Genomic DNA, 13,487 nt, shown 5'->3' with positions numbered 1-13,487 from the left:
TGATAACACAGTGGTCACAGACTTGTCTCTGGTGGAATGAACCCTCAAGCCTTCAGGAGGCTGCTTTTTTGCTAATGCATGGCAGATTTTTATGCAGGGTATGATCCATCGAGAGGTGGTCCTCTCCTGCACAGCCTTGCCCTTCTTTGCTCTTTTGAATCCGATTAAAAGCTGAATGTCCAGTCAGTGTTCCTTGCTATCATCGAAATAAAATCTAAGAGCTCTCTTTGGATCCAAACTAGGGAGTCTCTCCTCCTCCTTAGAGCAGTGAGGGGGGTGGGGGGGGGGAAACAACAAGGGCGATTGTATGACCAATACAAAAGGGGTCACCACCTTAGGTAGTGCAGCACGTTTTCTGAGAACAAGCTTGTCCTGGTAGAAGATAATATACGGTGAGCAAACCGAAAAGGCCTGAAGATCACTCACCTCCTGCACCAATGTAATGGCCCCCAAGAAGGCCTTCTTAAGAGTCAAAAGTCTGACTAGACAATTTTGCATGGATTCAAAAAGAGTGCATATTAGATCGTTCAAAACAAAATCCAAGTCACCATGGGATCCAGTACCCGCAGAAAAGCCCCTTAGGTATTTCACAATACTTTATATTACGAACCTTCTGCGGAAGTTTGTGTTCCCCTACTAGAGTCCCCCAGACATTTCCAATCCGAAATCATACTTCCATGTAAAAAAAGATGGTCATAAGTCTAAAAGATTAGACACACCCGCTCATTCCAAAGGTGAAGCAGATTACTTGTGATGGTCTAGCCTTGTTTGTATTTTGCCTAGGTGAGCAGTGCCCTTTTAACACTATGGGAAATGTTATTCCTTAAGGAATATACTATAAATTAGAGACAGTGACATCTTTAATATAAAATTCAAATTCAAATTTATTGTTCGATTACTAAAAAAAAACATCTTTAATATGTTTATCGCAAAACTCTGGAATGTAGCATGCCCTTTTTGTAAAACAATAATTTTGCGCAAACTAACATACAAAGATTGGGAAAATCAGATACCCAACCCCGCATTTATCGCATTACTTATTACGTTTTCAGATGTTAACAAGCCACTATATAGTTTGTTAATCAACCAGAGTGGTCATTAAGACAGAACTCATTGTAAAGATTACAAGACAGTTTACGGTTTTCTCCAACATAGTTGACAAACTAATATATTTAAGATAGGTGAGTAAAAAATAAATAAGTACCCAATAGCTCTTTTTGAGCTGCTTCCTTCCTTGTAAATTGTTCTTTAAATGTCAAAACTTTATTTTGAAGGTCATCAAGTTCAGCCTTTTTCGTGTAATAGTCCTGGGCAAGAGCAGTATCTCTGTAGTGTGAATGGCGTTGCTTCAGGTTCTCTTGAAAATGGTTGATATGCTCTTGATACATTTTACTGCAAAACAAATTCAATAAAATATTTCGAAATTTTGGAGTGCATCTAAATTTATACACATAAAACAGCTACTACATCATTGCTGACTCCTCATTCCTAAGTTCCTTCTCATTACTACAAAAACCCTCCTGAAATTCTGCTTGTTGATCTTGAAGAAATTTTTTGCAATGGGTTTCATTCTTATGGCTAAACTGAGCATCACCTTCCAGACTGGGATCAATAAAATAAAGCTTAGAGAGGTGAAGATTATCACAAAAGTGGGCATCAAGCTTCTGCCACCAATTCTGGAATGCACACAAAATTACTTTGCGTTAATTACAATGTATTTTTATTATTACACACCTTTTATTCTGAAACATTAGAAAAGTCGCAAACTTTATCACCAAAAAATAAATAATGGAGGAAGATGTGAAATGTCACCGTTAACAACTTCAAGCAAGAACTCTTTTTGTATTCCTGTTTGTAGGACTATTAAATAAGCATTTAAAAATTAAACAAGTTAGGGAAAATCAATTAAATATTCAGAAAATAGACAATAAGTACAACTTAACAACATTCTTAAGTACAATGTAAGATGGGGAGGGACAGAGCTCTGAAAGTGATTGCAAGGAGTGAAATCATTTATCGGCAAGAAGATCTCAACATATAGTGAACTAAATTATCCTACTGAGATTCCTCGTTTTCACAGACAGGGTCCAATTATATTCGAGTAAGACCTAATCATATTTGAGGAAGATATTCGAAAATTGGTGTATGCCCTCTACAGATTTCAAGCATTCTGCTGTTTGTTGACTCAGTAGTAGTTCCTGCTATTTCTTTTTTCCCAAAGGTTAACTCTTTGCCATGACTGCCTTAGGGAACCAGGTTTGTTTAAAAGTGGGTAAGATTTTCCAGAGCTCTATGACCCAATAAATAGAAGTAGTACAACTCAGTTACATGTTTTGACGATCCCTTTAATCCAGAGTTAACAACCTTACATCATTGAAGAATTTGCTCCAGATTTTTTAGGTAATTGGCCATGGTAGTTCTCTACATTAAGTGTTGGAATATTAGATGAAGGCTCTGAGTTGAAGCAAAACTATGTGTGCATATTCACAGCAGTAGTAGTCTTTTGTCCAAAAGATTTAGGATGATTGTTCAAGTATGCCCTGGCAAAAGGGATATGTTGAACTCATCATGACCCTTCAACATCAAAAAGAAATGCTTCAGGTTAACCCCATGATATTCTATCCTCATAAAGGAAATTGGGAAATGAAGACCAATTTAGCAGGCAAAGTAGGCTCAGTAAGCAGTAAAATGGGCATTATGCATAAAGAACACAGTAGTCCCTGCTTGGCTCTGGTGGAGTGAGCCCTCAAGCCTTCTGGAGGCTTCATTTTACTAATGTATGCCAGATTTGTATGCAGATTATGATCCATCCAGAGATTGTCCTCTACTTCAAAGCCTTGTCCTTCTCTGCTCCTGTCAATCCAACAAAAGGCCGAGTGCCCAGTGTGTACACTGGTGCGATCAATATAAAAACTAAGGGCTCTCTTTGAACTCAAATGATGGAGCCTCTCCTCCATCTCAGAACGGCGAGGGGAAGCAAACAAATTCAAGGGTGATCGTATGACCGACACAAAATGGGTTCACGACCTTAGGATGAAAGGAGGCATGCGTTCTGCAAGCTTGTTCTGGTAGAAGATAGTGTACAGTAGATTAAGGTCCTAAAGGTTGCTCACCCTCTGGGACAATGTAATGACCACCAAGAAAACCATCTTAAGATTCAAAAGTCAGACAGGACAATTATGCATGAGCTCAAAGGGAGAACACATCAAGTAGGTCAAAACAAAATTCAAGTCCCAATGGGATTCGGCACCTGCAGAAAAGCTGAGATGCCTGACAAATATCCTTTAAACGTGCCCAGCGCCCAGACTTTGCCGAGCCAACAACAACACAAACAGAAATACTTCGGACAATTTGGCATGACGTGGGACAATTTACTTGTCTGAACACCAAGCCACAAACTGGTCTCAATGGCAGGCATATACAGATTTCATCTAGAGACACCTGGCTGCCAGTATAACATTACCCACCTCAGAAGGAAGACTGAAAACACTCAGATGCTGTCACTCAATCTCCAAGCATGAAGATGAAGTGTGAGCAGGTTCAGGTGCATGACCAGGTCTTTCTGTTGCGGCAGAAGATCCTCGCAGCGGGGCAGCTTCATTGGAGGACAAATGCTCATGCCCAGGAGTTTGGTATACCATATTATCCATGCCCAATCTGGAGCCAAAAGGATGACATGGGCCCAATTCGTCCTGATCTTCTTGAGGACTCAGGACAAGTGTTATCAGTGGAAATGCGTACAGGAGTCCCGAATTCAACTCCAAGTGAAACGTGTCTCTGAGAGAGAGCTGCTGAGGAAACTCCAGCATGCAGAAGCGCTGACAATGCATTCTGGCAGTGGTAAAAAGATTGAGCCAAGGTTCTCTCCAATCGCAGAAGAGACCTGGTACCACCTTTGGGTTTACACACCACTCATGACTGCTAGGTGTCAAGAGCTGAGTTTGTCTGCCCTGGCATTCAGAGATCCCATAGAGTGTTGTGTGGCCAGGAAGATGTCCTGGCATTCCAGTCCTGTCCAGAGACACAGAGTCTCTTGGCACCGCCTCCACAACCCCATCCCATCCTGCTTGTTACAGTAACACATGGCGATGGTTTTGTCAGTGAACACCTTCACCGGCCTCCTTTTGATGGGTGGCAGGAAGGCTTTCAATGCCAAATGGATGTCCCGCAATATCAAATGAATTATATGGAATTGGGTCTCTGGCTGGGAACAGATTCCTCTGACCTCCACCTCTCCCGGGTATCCACCCCATCCCGAAATCAATGCATTGGTCACCATTCTCAGCCCTGGGAGGGTAATTGAGACAGGTCTGCAGCTGACCAGATAGATTCAGTAGCCATCAGTAGCCACCACTACATATGTCTTGCAGTCTCCTCTGAAAACCTGGATATGATTGGAGTTATTTTCCGAATGCTGTACCCACTGGGACCTCAGATCCCATTGTAGAGCCCTCATGTGCTATCAAGGGTGTTTCACCAGCAAGATACAAGAGGCTATCAGACCCAACAGCTGCAGAATCAGTCTCACAGAAATCCTGGACTGAGGCTCAAAAATCAGGATCATAGCCTGAATGTCCTGGACTATACATCGGAGGGTAGGTGTGCAATGCCACCGTGTACAGAATGGCTCCAATGAAAGGATGTGTTTGAGAAGGAGCAAAGTGTTACTTCAGCATGTTGATAGTGAATCCCAACAAAGGTTCACCGCAGTCTGGTGGTAGGTGACAACTGCCTAGTGCGAGCCTGCCTTCAACAACTAGTCGTCAAGGTTCCAAAAGTCCGGGACCCCCAAAGATGTGCAGCAACTTTACATGAACATCAAAGGCGCACTGATGAGGTAAAAGGGGAGCACAGCAAACTGGAATAGCTCCAAGCATACTGTGAACCACACATGACGTCTTTGGGCCTGCATGACGAGAGCACGAAAATAACCATTCTGCAGGTCCAACACTACCATCCAGTCTCCAGGATTCAGGGCAGAAAGGACCTGGGCAGGAATGAGCATTTTGAACCTGTCTTTGTACAGGAAGGGATTGAGTGGGCGAATTTTAGAATAGAACGCAGGTCTCCATCCTTTTTCGGTACCAAAAGCTAGTGCAATTAGCAACCATAACCTATTCTTGATGTTGGAACACTATCAATGGCTCCTTTGGCCAAAAGACTCTGCACCTCCTGGAGTAACAAGGAGAGGTGACCCTCCTAGAATCATTGTACCGATGGTGGCATAGAAGCGGTGTTTCGAGGAATGAAAGGGCGTAACCCTGCCAAAAAATCTGCAACATCCACGTGTCTGAGATGAAAGTCTGCCACTCCAGTAAAAAGTACCGCATTCTGCTTCCTACCGGATGGCAGTGCATACTATAGAGGCTTGGGAGGAGCAGCAGTGGGAGGAGCGGAGGACTAGGCAGCACATTGTCCCTGTTTCAGCGAGATGTGTGAGAACCTCTGCTGTGGCCATGAAAAGGCTAGGAAGACTGCTGGCCTTGCAGGTATGGCTGAAGTCCCCTACCATAGCCACAGGAGGAAAGAAAGCAGGAATGCAGTTGGTGAAGGGCAGGAGTCAAACCCAAGGAGCACCCTGTGACCCTGCTACCCTTAAAGTTCTCCTGTGCTGCATGTGCCTTTTCACCAAACAAGTGACAGCCATTAAAGGCATATCCATGAGGCTTGCCTGGACATCCCCCAAACGGGAGAAACCAGTGTGCTGACTCTGGCTTTTTAAGCCTGCACCACCCAACTATCGTGTGAGGTGCTGGAATGTCTGGCCACCAAGGGATGATGGTATGCAACCTGGTATTGACTGGGACCCCTGACCAGGGATTGGACCAAGCCCCAAGGAAGACATCCGTGAAGGCTTCATTAAATAGAAGCATGGGCTTCACATGGGTTTGGCTTGGCAGAAGCACTTCAGTTAAAACATTAGTTTAAACTTCTACTGAGGGGAAGCTGGAGATCAAGGGCCTCAGCTGCCCTCCTCCTGTCCATGGTTAATGATGCACTCTCTTCAGTGGCTCGGCCAGGTGGAGAGACCAAATCTGAGTCTAGAGAGGTGTCTAGCCATTGGCATCACCAAACTTGTCTTACCAGCTTTCCTCAGGGAAGGACTGAGCAATGTCATCAGTGGGGTCAAAGAAACCATATGCTGCTTTGTCCTTAAACTCAGGGCTGCCAAAAGATAGGGTCACTTTATCCAAACCTGAAGGCTGTCATGGTGCAGGCGGCACCAGTCTTGACCTCTGTCAAGGACCGAACTGCCTACAAAATGTCACCCAACCAATACCATCATCTCCTGATAAAGAAGAAGTGGAGCACCTTTGCTAATCACATCAAGACCAGCGTCAGCTGCAGTAAAGAACTCTTCAACATTGTCAGTGAGTTCACCAACCCGGCAGCATCAGAAACGTTAGTACTCCCTTGCAGGAGCTCTGTGACACTGTGGAGGACATCTCATCACTCCCACAGAGGCAGCAAAACACGACCACCTGCTAACCACCTGAGATCAGCTCAGTACTCAAAGCACCACTGCCATCATAAACACCGTCCACTTACATTCACCAATGGACCCATGACCCCACCACATTTTCAACCTCAGGAGCAAGAGTATCAGCAAAGGACTCGCAGCCATCTTTAATGAATCCATCACCAAGGCCACCTTTCCTGACAAATGGAAACACGCTGAGTGTTCTCAAGAAGCCGTCCGCCGAACCCAGCGAACTCAAGAACTTCCACCCCATCTCTCTGCTTCCCTCCCCTGCTGAAGTGCTTGAGAAAGCCTTAATATCATGCTGAGGTGATTTAGAACTAGGATCTCCATGGCGCTCATGAATTTACGTCTTGCTATTAAGCAACCAACTCTGCTCACTTGCGGTACTCTAAGGGAGGGGAATCACAGTGAATCCTCCAAAACTCGACCCTAGGGTCGTTTCCCAAACTAACTCACAATGCACACGTATAAAATTTCATTACATTCATATTTCAGTAATTGCACAAACAAAAAAAAAGAGTAGATTGCAAGATTACTTTCTTTGTGTTTTAATTCTTTACGCCCAGCCATCACATGTTTTGTCGTAAGGGGGTTACATCGCGACTTCTTCAGCTGTACACCCTATTCTTTTTAACCCCGAAGAAGTGGAAAAAGCTTTAATGGCCACAACAAGACATAAGGCAGCTGGCCCCGACGGTGTCCCTGCCGACTTCTTTATGTATGCACCTAAACTGTGGGCAGAGGTCTGGTCTAAAGTGTTTAATGCAGCTAATGATAATCAAGCCCCTAGTTCCTGGTCCACATCCACCATTGTCCCTTTTTATAAAAATAAAGGTCAGCGAGATGATCCCGCCTCCTATAGGCCTATATCTCTTTTGGACTCAACCATAAAAATATTAGGTAGAGTCCTTTTGGCCAGACTTAATGAAAATGTTGAGAGCTGTGGCGGGCTGTCTGAATTACGATATGGATTCAGAGAAAGAAAAGGGACAATCGAACAATGCATAAATCTGCACCTATTGATCTCTAAATATACAGTGGCAAAGGGGGGTTCCGTGTTTCTCGCATTCATGGACCTCTCCTCTGCCTTTGATTTGGTGAATAGGACGAAACTGTGGCAGACATTGTTGGAGATGGGTATCGATGAGTCGCTGGTTGTGTTTATGGCTAACCTGCATCAGGAGCTTTTTGCAGCTGTTCGAGTTACAGATGATGGTAGACGCACCCCCTTGTTTAAATCCCTAAAGGGGGTGCGGCAAGGCTGCATTTTAGCCCCTTTACTATTCACCATCTATATTAATGGGTTGGGCAGTCACCTGCGGGGACAGGCAGCCGACGTTCCGCATGCAGGAGGCGTTAAAATCCCGGCACTCCTGTATGCGGACGACGCAGTGTTGATAGCCCGTACTGGTGTAGGCCTACAGCATCTCCTGGACGCATTTGGTAGTTTTATGGAGAGCCTGGACCTTAAGGTTAACGCCTCTAAATCACACACGATGGTAATGGGATGTGAGTGCAACAAAAAAAGACATAAAACATTTTTTTGTAGGGGAGTTCCCGTCACCAACGTAACCACATTCCCATATTTGGGGGTAACGTTTGACCAGAAAGGAACTTGGGGCCCTCAGATAAGAGCAAAAAGGCTGGCAGTAATAAGATCTTCCTCAGCGGTATTGGGCTTTGCTGGGAAGTAAGGGGCTAGGCCCATGGAAGCTCTCTTGAAAATCTACAAGAGTAAACCGGTGGCCATAGCGGCTTACGGTTCCCAGCTGTGGGGGTATGCAAATCTTGACCCAATTCAGAGAGCAGAGAATAGATTCATTAGATCTCTGCTCTCAGTTCCGCAATCCACCCCAACGTATTCGATCCATAAAGAGGTGGGCTTGCCCTATCTGTCTGATACCCTGAGCCTTGCACCGCTGACTTTGTGGCTGAAAATGTGGACAAACGAAGACCTACCTTTGAACCACAAAATCATGCATGACGTCTTATCCTTGGATAAACATAACAGTATCCCATGGCTGGCCTATGTAGCGAAAACATTTGCAGATCTTGGTCGCCCAGAACTTTTTTCATCCCCGGAAAAAATTAGGAGAGAGGATATAGTTATTATTAAAAAGTTATTTAGGGACAGGCAGGAAGCACGGCGGGAGGAATATGAATTGCTGAAACCAGCGGTAAGGACTCATAACCTTTTGGTTTGTACATCCTCACTCACCCCTTACCTGAGCTTTGTCACATTCCCATACCACAGGTTTTTATTAACAAAGTTTCGATTTAATTTGATACATTTTTATTTGGGTTCTCTTAAGAGCTGGCAGAAGCCTGAGTTGGCCCCACCGTGCAGCTGTGATAACTTTTCGGTGCAGGATACCCTGCACTTTGTCATGTTTTGTAGTTTGTACCACGAGCAGAGAAATAAATATTTGCTTCCTATTTTGAAAAAAGCAGGTTTCGTTCAAGTAAGACCAGCTTTGCTCTTTTTACAACTTTTACCTAACACACATATTACTTTTTGCATGGCAAACTTTTTGGTAGCTGCAATGAGGGCGAAATCTGTCGGTCAAATCTTACCTTAAAATTATTAGCTTTTTATGATGCTTTTTTTTTTTTTTTTTTTTTGCAGGATTTGTATAAATTATTCCATCAATGTTTAAAATCATTTTTTGCTTAACTGCATCTTCTTTTGAAAAATGTAGTTAGAAGTATAGTATGTATTGTATTGTAATGTAATTGTTTTCATTATTTGTTCTTTGTATGACTTGTAAAAAGTCGAATAAAGATATTCTGACTGACTGACTTCTTCAGGGCTACAGAAACATGATATTAAGAAAATCAACAACAGATTGTACTCATATAATTAAAAATGTGGTGAAGACACATTTCACCACCGTGTTGCCCCCATCTTGGAGGAAGTATCCTACTTGTGGAGAAGACAACACCTCCTACATACTGTGGAAACCCTTGCATTTTGCGGACTCCTGCAACGCTTGCTGTATGATGTGCTATGATCTACTGAACATTTGGTGATGAGTACAATCTGTTGTAGATTTTGTTATATATTCATGTTTGTGTAGCCCTGAAGAAGTCACGGGGTAAGGCCCTAATGACAAAACACATGTTGACTGGGCATAAAGAATTAAAAGGTAAGAAACGGAATATCGCATTCTACTCTTCTTTTTTGTCAGTGCAATTACTGAAATATGAATGTAATGTAATTTTATGTGTGTGCATAGGATTGTGAGTTAGTTTTCTTGAGAAAGCCATCAACCACCAACTCATGGAACATTTGGAGACCAACAACCTACTGGACATCTCTCAGTGTGGATGCTGCACCAACCATAGCACCGAAACTGCCCTCATTGCCACCACAGACAACATTAAATCCCTCCTGGTCCAAGGGGAAACAGCCTTCCTGATCCTCCTCAAACTCTGCAGCCCTTGACACCATATCCCACCACACTGTCATCGAGATACTTCACCATATCGGAATTCAGGGACAGATCCTCAGATGGATCACCTCCTTCATCACCGGAAGAACCCAGAGAATCGGTCTTCCTCCCTACACCTCCGATCACAAGAACATCATCTGTGGTATCCATCAAGGTTCATCCCTCAGCCCCATCCGGTTCAACAAGTACATGACTCTTTTGGCTGACATCGTCGGAAGGTACAGACTAAACATATACTATGCCCACGACACCCAGCTCATCCTTTCACTATAAGAGCCCTCTACCATGAGGACTAGATTCCACAGGTGTACGACTGACATCATCGATTGGATGAAACTCAACTGCCTGAAACTCACCACCGACAAAACGGAGATTCTGCTCTTCAGGTATAGCACCTTCCCATGGAATGACTCCTGGTTGCCTTTAGAACTCTGACCCTCAACCATACCCACATATCGGACCTGCAACCACAATATCAACTTAGACAGCAAGCTCACCATGAAACACCAGATCAACGCAGTCTCCTCCACCTGTTTCCTCCTTGTTCGAATGCTCCACAAAATCTTCAGATGGCTCCTGGATGACACCTAAGCTCTGGTCACCAGCCAGCTGGACTATAGCAATGCGCTCTATGCAGAAATCAACTCGCACCTCCTGAAAAGACCACACTGAACTCCGCATGACCCGCATCATCCCCAACCATAGGAAGCTCCACTGGCTCCCCATTCAGAAGAGATGCCACATCAAAATGCTGACCCACACCTACAAAGCCCTGCACAAACAAGGACTGGCATACATCAGCCACTGCCTGAAATTCCACCAACGCTCCAGACAACTGCACTCCACCTTCCCTCACCTTGTTCACACCTCTTGAATACATCGAAGCCTCAGTCGAGGTCACTCCTTCTCCTACCTCATAGCCAGAACTTAGAATACCTTCTCTCTTTACCTCCGGACCTCACCCTCGCTGCTGGAATTCAGGAGAGGACTCAAGACCTTGCTTGCTGAGCCTCTGCAGTATGATCCACAGTACCTGGATACCCTCACTGGTGATTAGCTGCACGTTCCAAATCTGGTGATTGATTGAAATATGGTGATTGCTTGAATAAGTGCATGGACATGATAATGCCAGCAACATTTTCATTTAGTTATTCCAGAATTCGGGGAGAAATGTACTGATATTTTCTAAAGGCCTGGGTGGTGAACTTCACTCTGTTCGAGGAGTTTGCAGAGTTTTCTGCACTCCGCAGTCCGCGGAGTGCAGAAAACTCCACTTCTCGAAGTGCAGCGGAATTTTTTTCCCGCTCGGGATTGCGAATGGTAACTTTGTGAGCACGAGCTGCCGCTTGAGTAGAATTTCTACTGAGTGGCAGGAATACCAGCACAAACTGCAGTTCGCACTGCACTCCACCATCGTGGAAATCTGCAGAGTTTTTTTGTAACTTCGCTGAGTTCTGAGTAATGAAACTCCGCAAACTACACCCAGGTTTAATTTTCTACTTGCTCAGGGCAGGTGGAAAATGACCTGCGGCAGAGGCAGGCTTCAGCTCCCGCATTCTGTTGTTGGTAGGTCAGGTGGGAGCAGGGCTTTGCTGCGGCTCACTATGCAAGAAAGCCTGTAAAGAGTCTGGTTTCTTAAGAGCGATTTTTAGCGAATTGCTATTAAGGAAACGCAAAATGCTATGTATGTAGGAATCGCAATAATAATTGTGATTCCTTAATATTCCTCAATTGCGATTTGCAAATTGCGTATCGCAATTAAGGAATACCTTCCCATTCATTCCTATGGGATAGGAGGCCCATAGGAATGAATGGGAAGACATTCTCAATTTGCGCTTCCCAATTAGAGAATCGCAAAATGAGGATGCAATTTCAAGAGTGCCAGGGTGTCAAAAGGGCACCCTTTTACACCCCTTAAATATCTATGTGTACACATGTGGCGCACATACATGCCCTAAGGGCATGTATGTGAGTCCCATGGCACTTTGAAAAATGCAAAAAACGTGCATTTTTCAAAGAAATCGCAAATTACCACCAACTTGAAGTTGATGGTAATTTGCGATTTTTTTAAGGCCAAATTGCACTTTTTCTGTGCATCATACATTGCATTTAAGGAATCGCAATTAGTGATTCCTTAAATGCAATTGCAAAATAGAGAATCGCAAATTTTGCGATTCTCTCATTTGCGAGGCTCTTTTGGGATGATACATCCCAAAAGACCTTTTCCTGTTTGCAAATGGGCCGATTCTGAGAATCGGCCCGTTTGCGAACGGGAAAAGGGCTTGATACATATGCCCCTTAGTGCCTAGATTTATCTGATCAGGAGTTTAAGGACCTGCTAATTATGGGTCTGAGACACTTGGGATCATGGCTGGCAGAGTTTCACCCACCATTATCTCTCCTGGAAATACCACCACTTGTAATGAGGCCTCTAGGTATATTCCTTTAAGAACTCATAAAACCAACTCCACAGCCCACTACTATTTCCCAATCTTATGAATATCCAAAGCCTAGCAGTGATGAGATGGTGGGCCATCTACATGCAGCTCGGTACCACTCCACCATCAAACTAAAGTGAAGGATACCGACAGATACATTTAACATCAGAAGATATAAATATGACAGCCTTTGCTACCCTTCAGGATTGATCAAGTCTTACCAAGAAGGCACCCTGAAGCCCAGCTACAGTTTAAAGACTTCTTGGCCATATACATATCCTTCATCACTCATATACTGCAATATATAATTATGATACTATGGTCTGTAGTCCTGAATGGGGTACTCACTGAAATCCTATTTTATCTAACGTTTAGTTCCTACTGAATAATGAATTTGTTTTAAACTCTGAAAAAGTATACTGGTAGTTGCATAGTAAAATATTTGTGCTATTCCTTTAGAAGCAGATGAATACAGCCCCAAGTGAATAAAGTACAGCATAAATGGAGGTTCCTTAAATGATCACAAAATATCTCCAAGGTCCTTCTTTGACCAAGCTGGATAGTATTCTTCACTGACTTTGCACAATAGCAACCCCACATATGACCTCCTAAAACAAAATTCCCAGCCATTGCACCCCCTCTTTTCTCCAACGTTAAGGGAGCCTTTGAGGACTTTAATGATGTGTTATGTTATAGACTATTTTTGAGATGTCCAATTATCATCTAACCCTTCCAGCTCGTAACTAACGCATCAGGCGTTGAGCCGATGAAAATTGAAGAATACACCAGGTTTCTACATTAATCAAACTCCTTCTGAGAGAGAAAAGGAATTCAACAGAAAAAAACAGTACCTAGCTGTTAAATGTGTTGTCAAGTCAACAAATTATTATTTACTATAGCATCAATTTCTTTGTTTATGCGGCTGTACAACACTACTAGGGCTCCTAGCATTGCTGCCATTCTACAAATGATCCCTCGAATCGGAATTTTGCAATCCTTTCTATCTAATTTTTCCTCATCCTCTCCTCAACCCAACTAGCTTATGTCTAGGACGGTTGAGACAAAGAATCCCTATACATCCACTATGACTTTCAAATTCGTTCTCACAGAATA

The 13,487-nt window shown here is 43.6% G+C and overlaps 1 protein-coding gene across 1 annotated transcript in view; it reads right to left on the bottom strand.

Moving 5' to 3' along the window:
* Window positions 1-13,487, bottom strand: part of C9H14orf39 (chromosome 9 C14orf39 homolog) — a 1,344,786-nt gene that overhangs the window by 1,078,518 nt on the left and 252,781 nt on the right. Inside the window, exon 5 of the mRNA XM_086939475.1 lies at window positions 1,205-1,392. Coding sequence (XP_086795601.1) covers window positions 1,205-1,392 — 188 coding nt within the window. The remainder of the gene's footprint in view (window positions 1-1,204; window positions 1,393-13,487) is intronic.

This window comes from Lissotriton vulgaris, chromosome 9 (genome assembly GCF_964263255.1).
Source record: "Lissotriton vulgaris chromosome 9, aLisVul1.2, whole genome shotgun sequence".
NCBI lineage: Eukaryota > Metazoa > Chordata > Amphibia > Caudata > Salamandridae > Lissotriton > Lissotriton vulgaris.
This window is presented reverse-complemented; position numbering and strand designations above follow the sequence as displayed.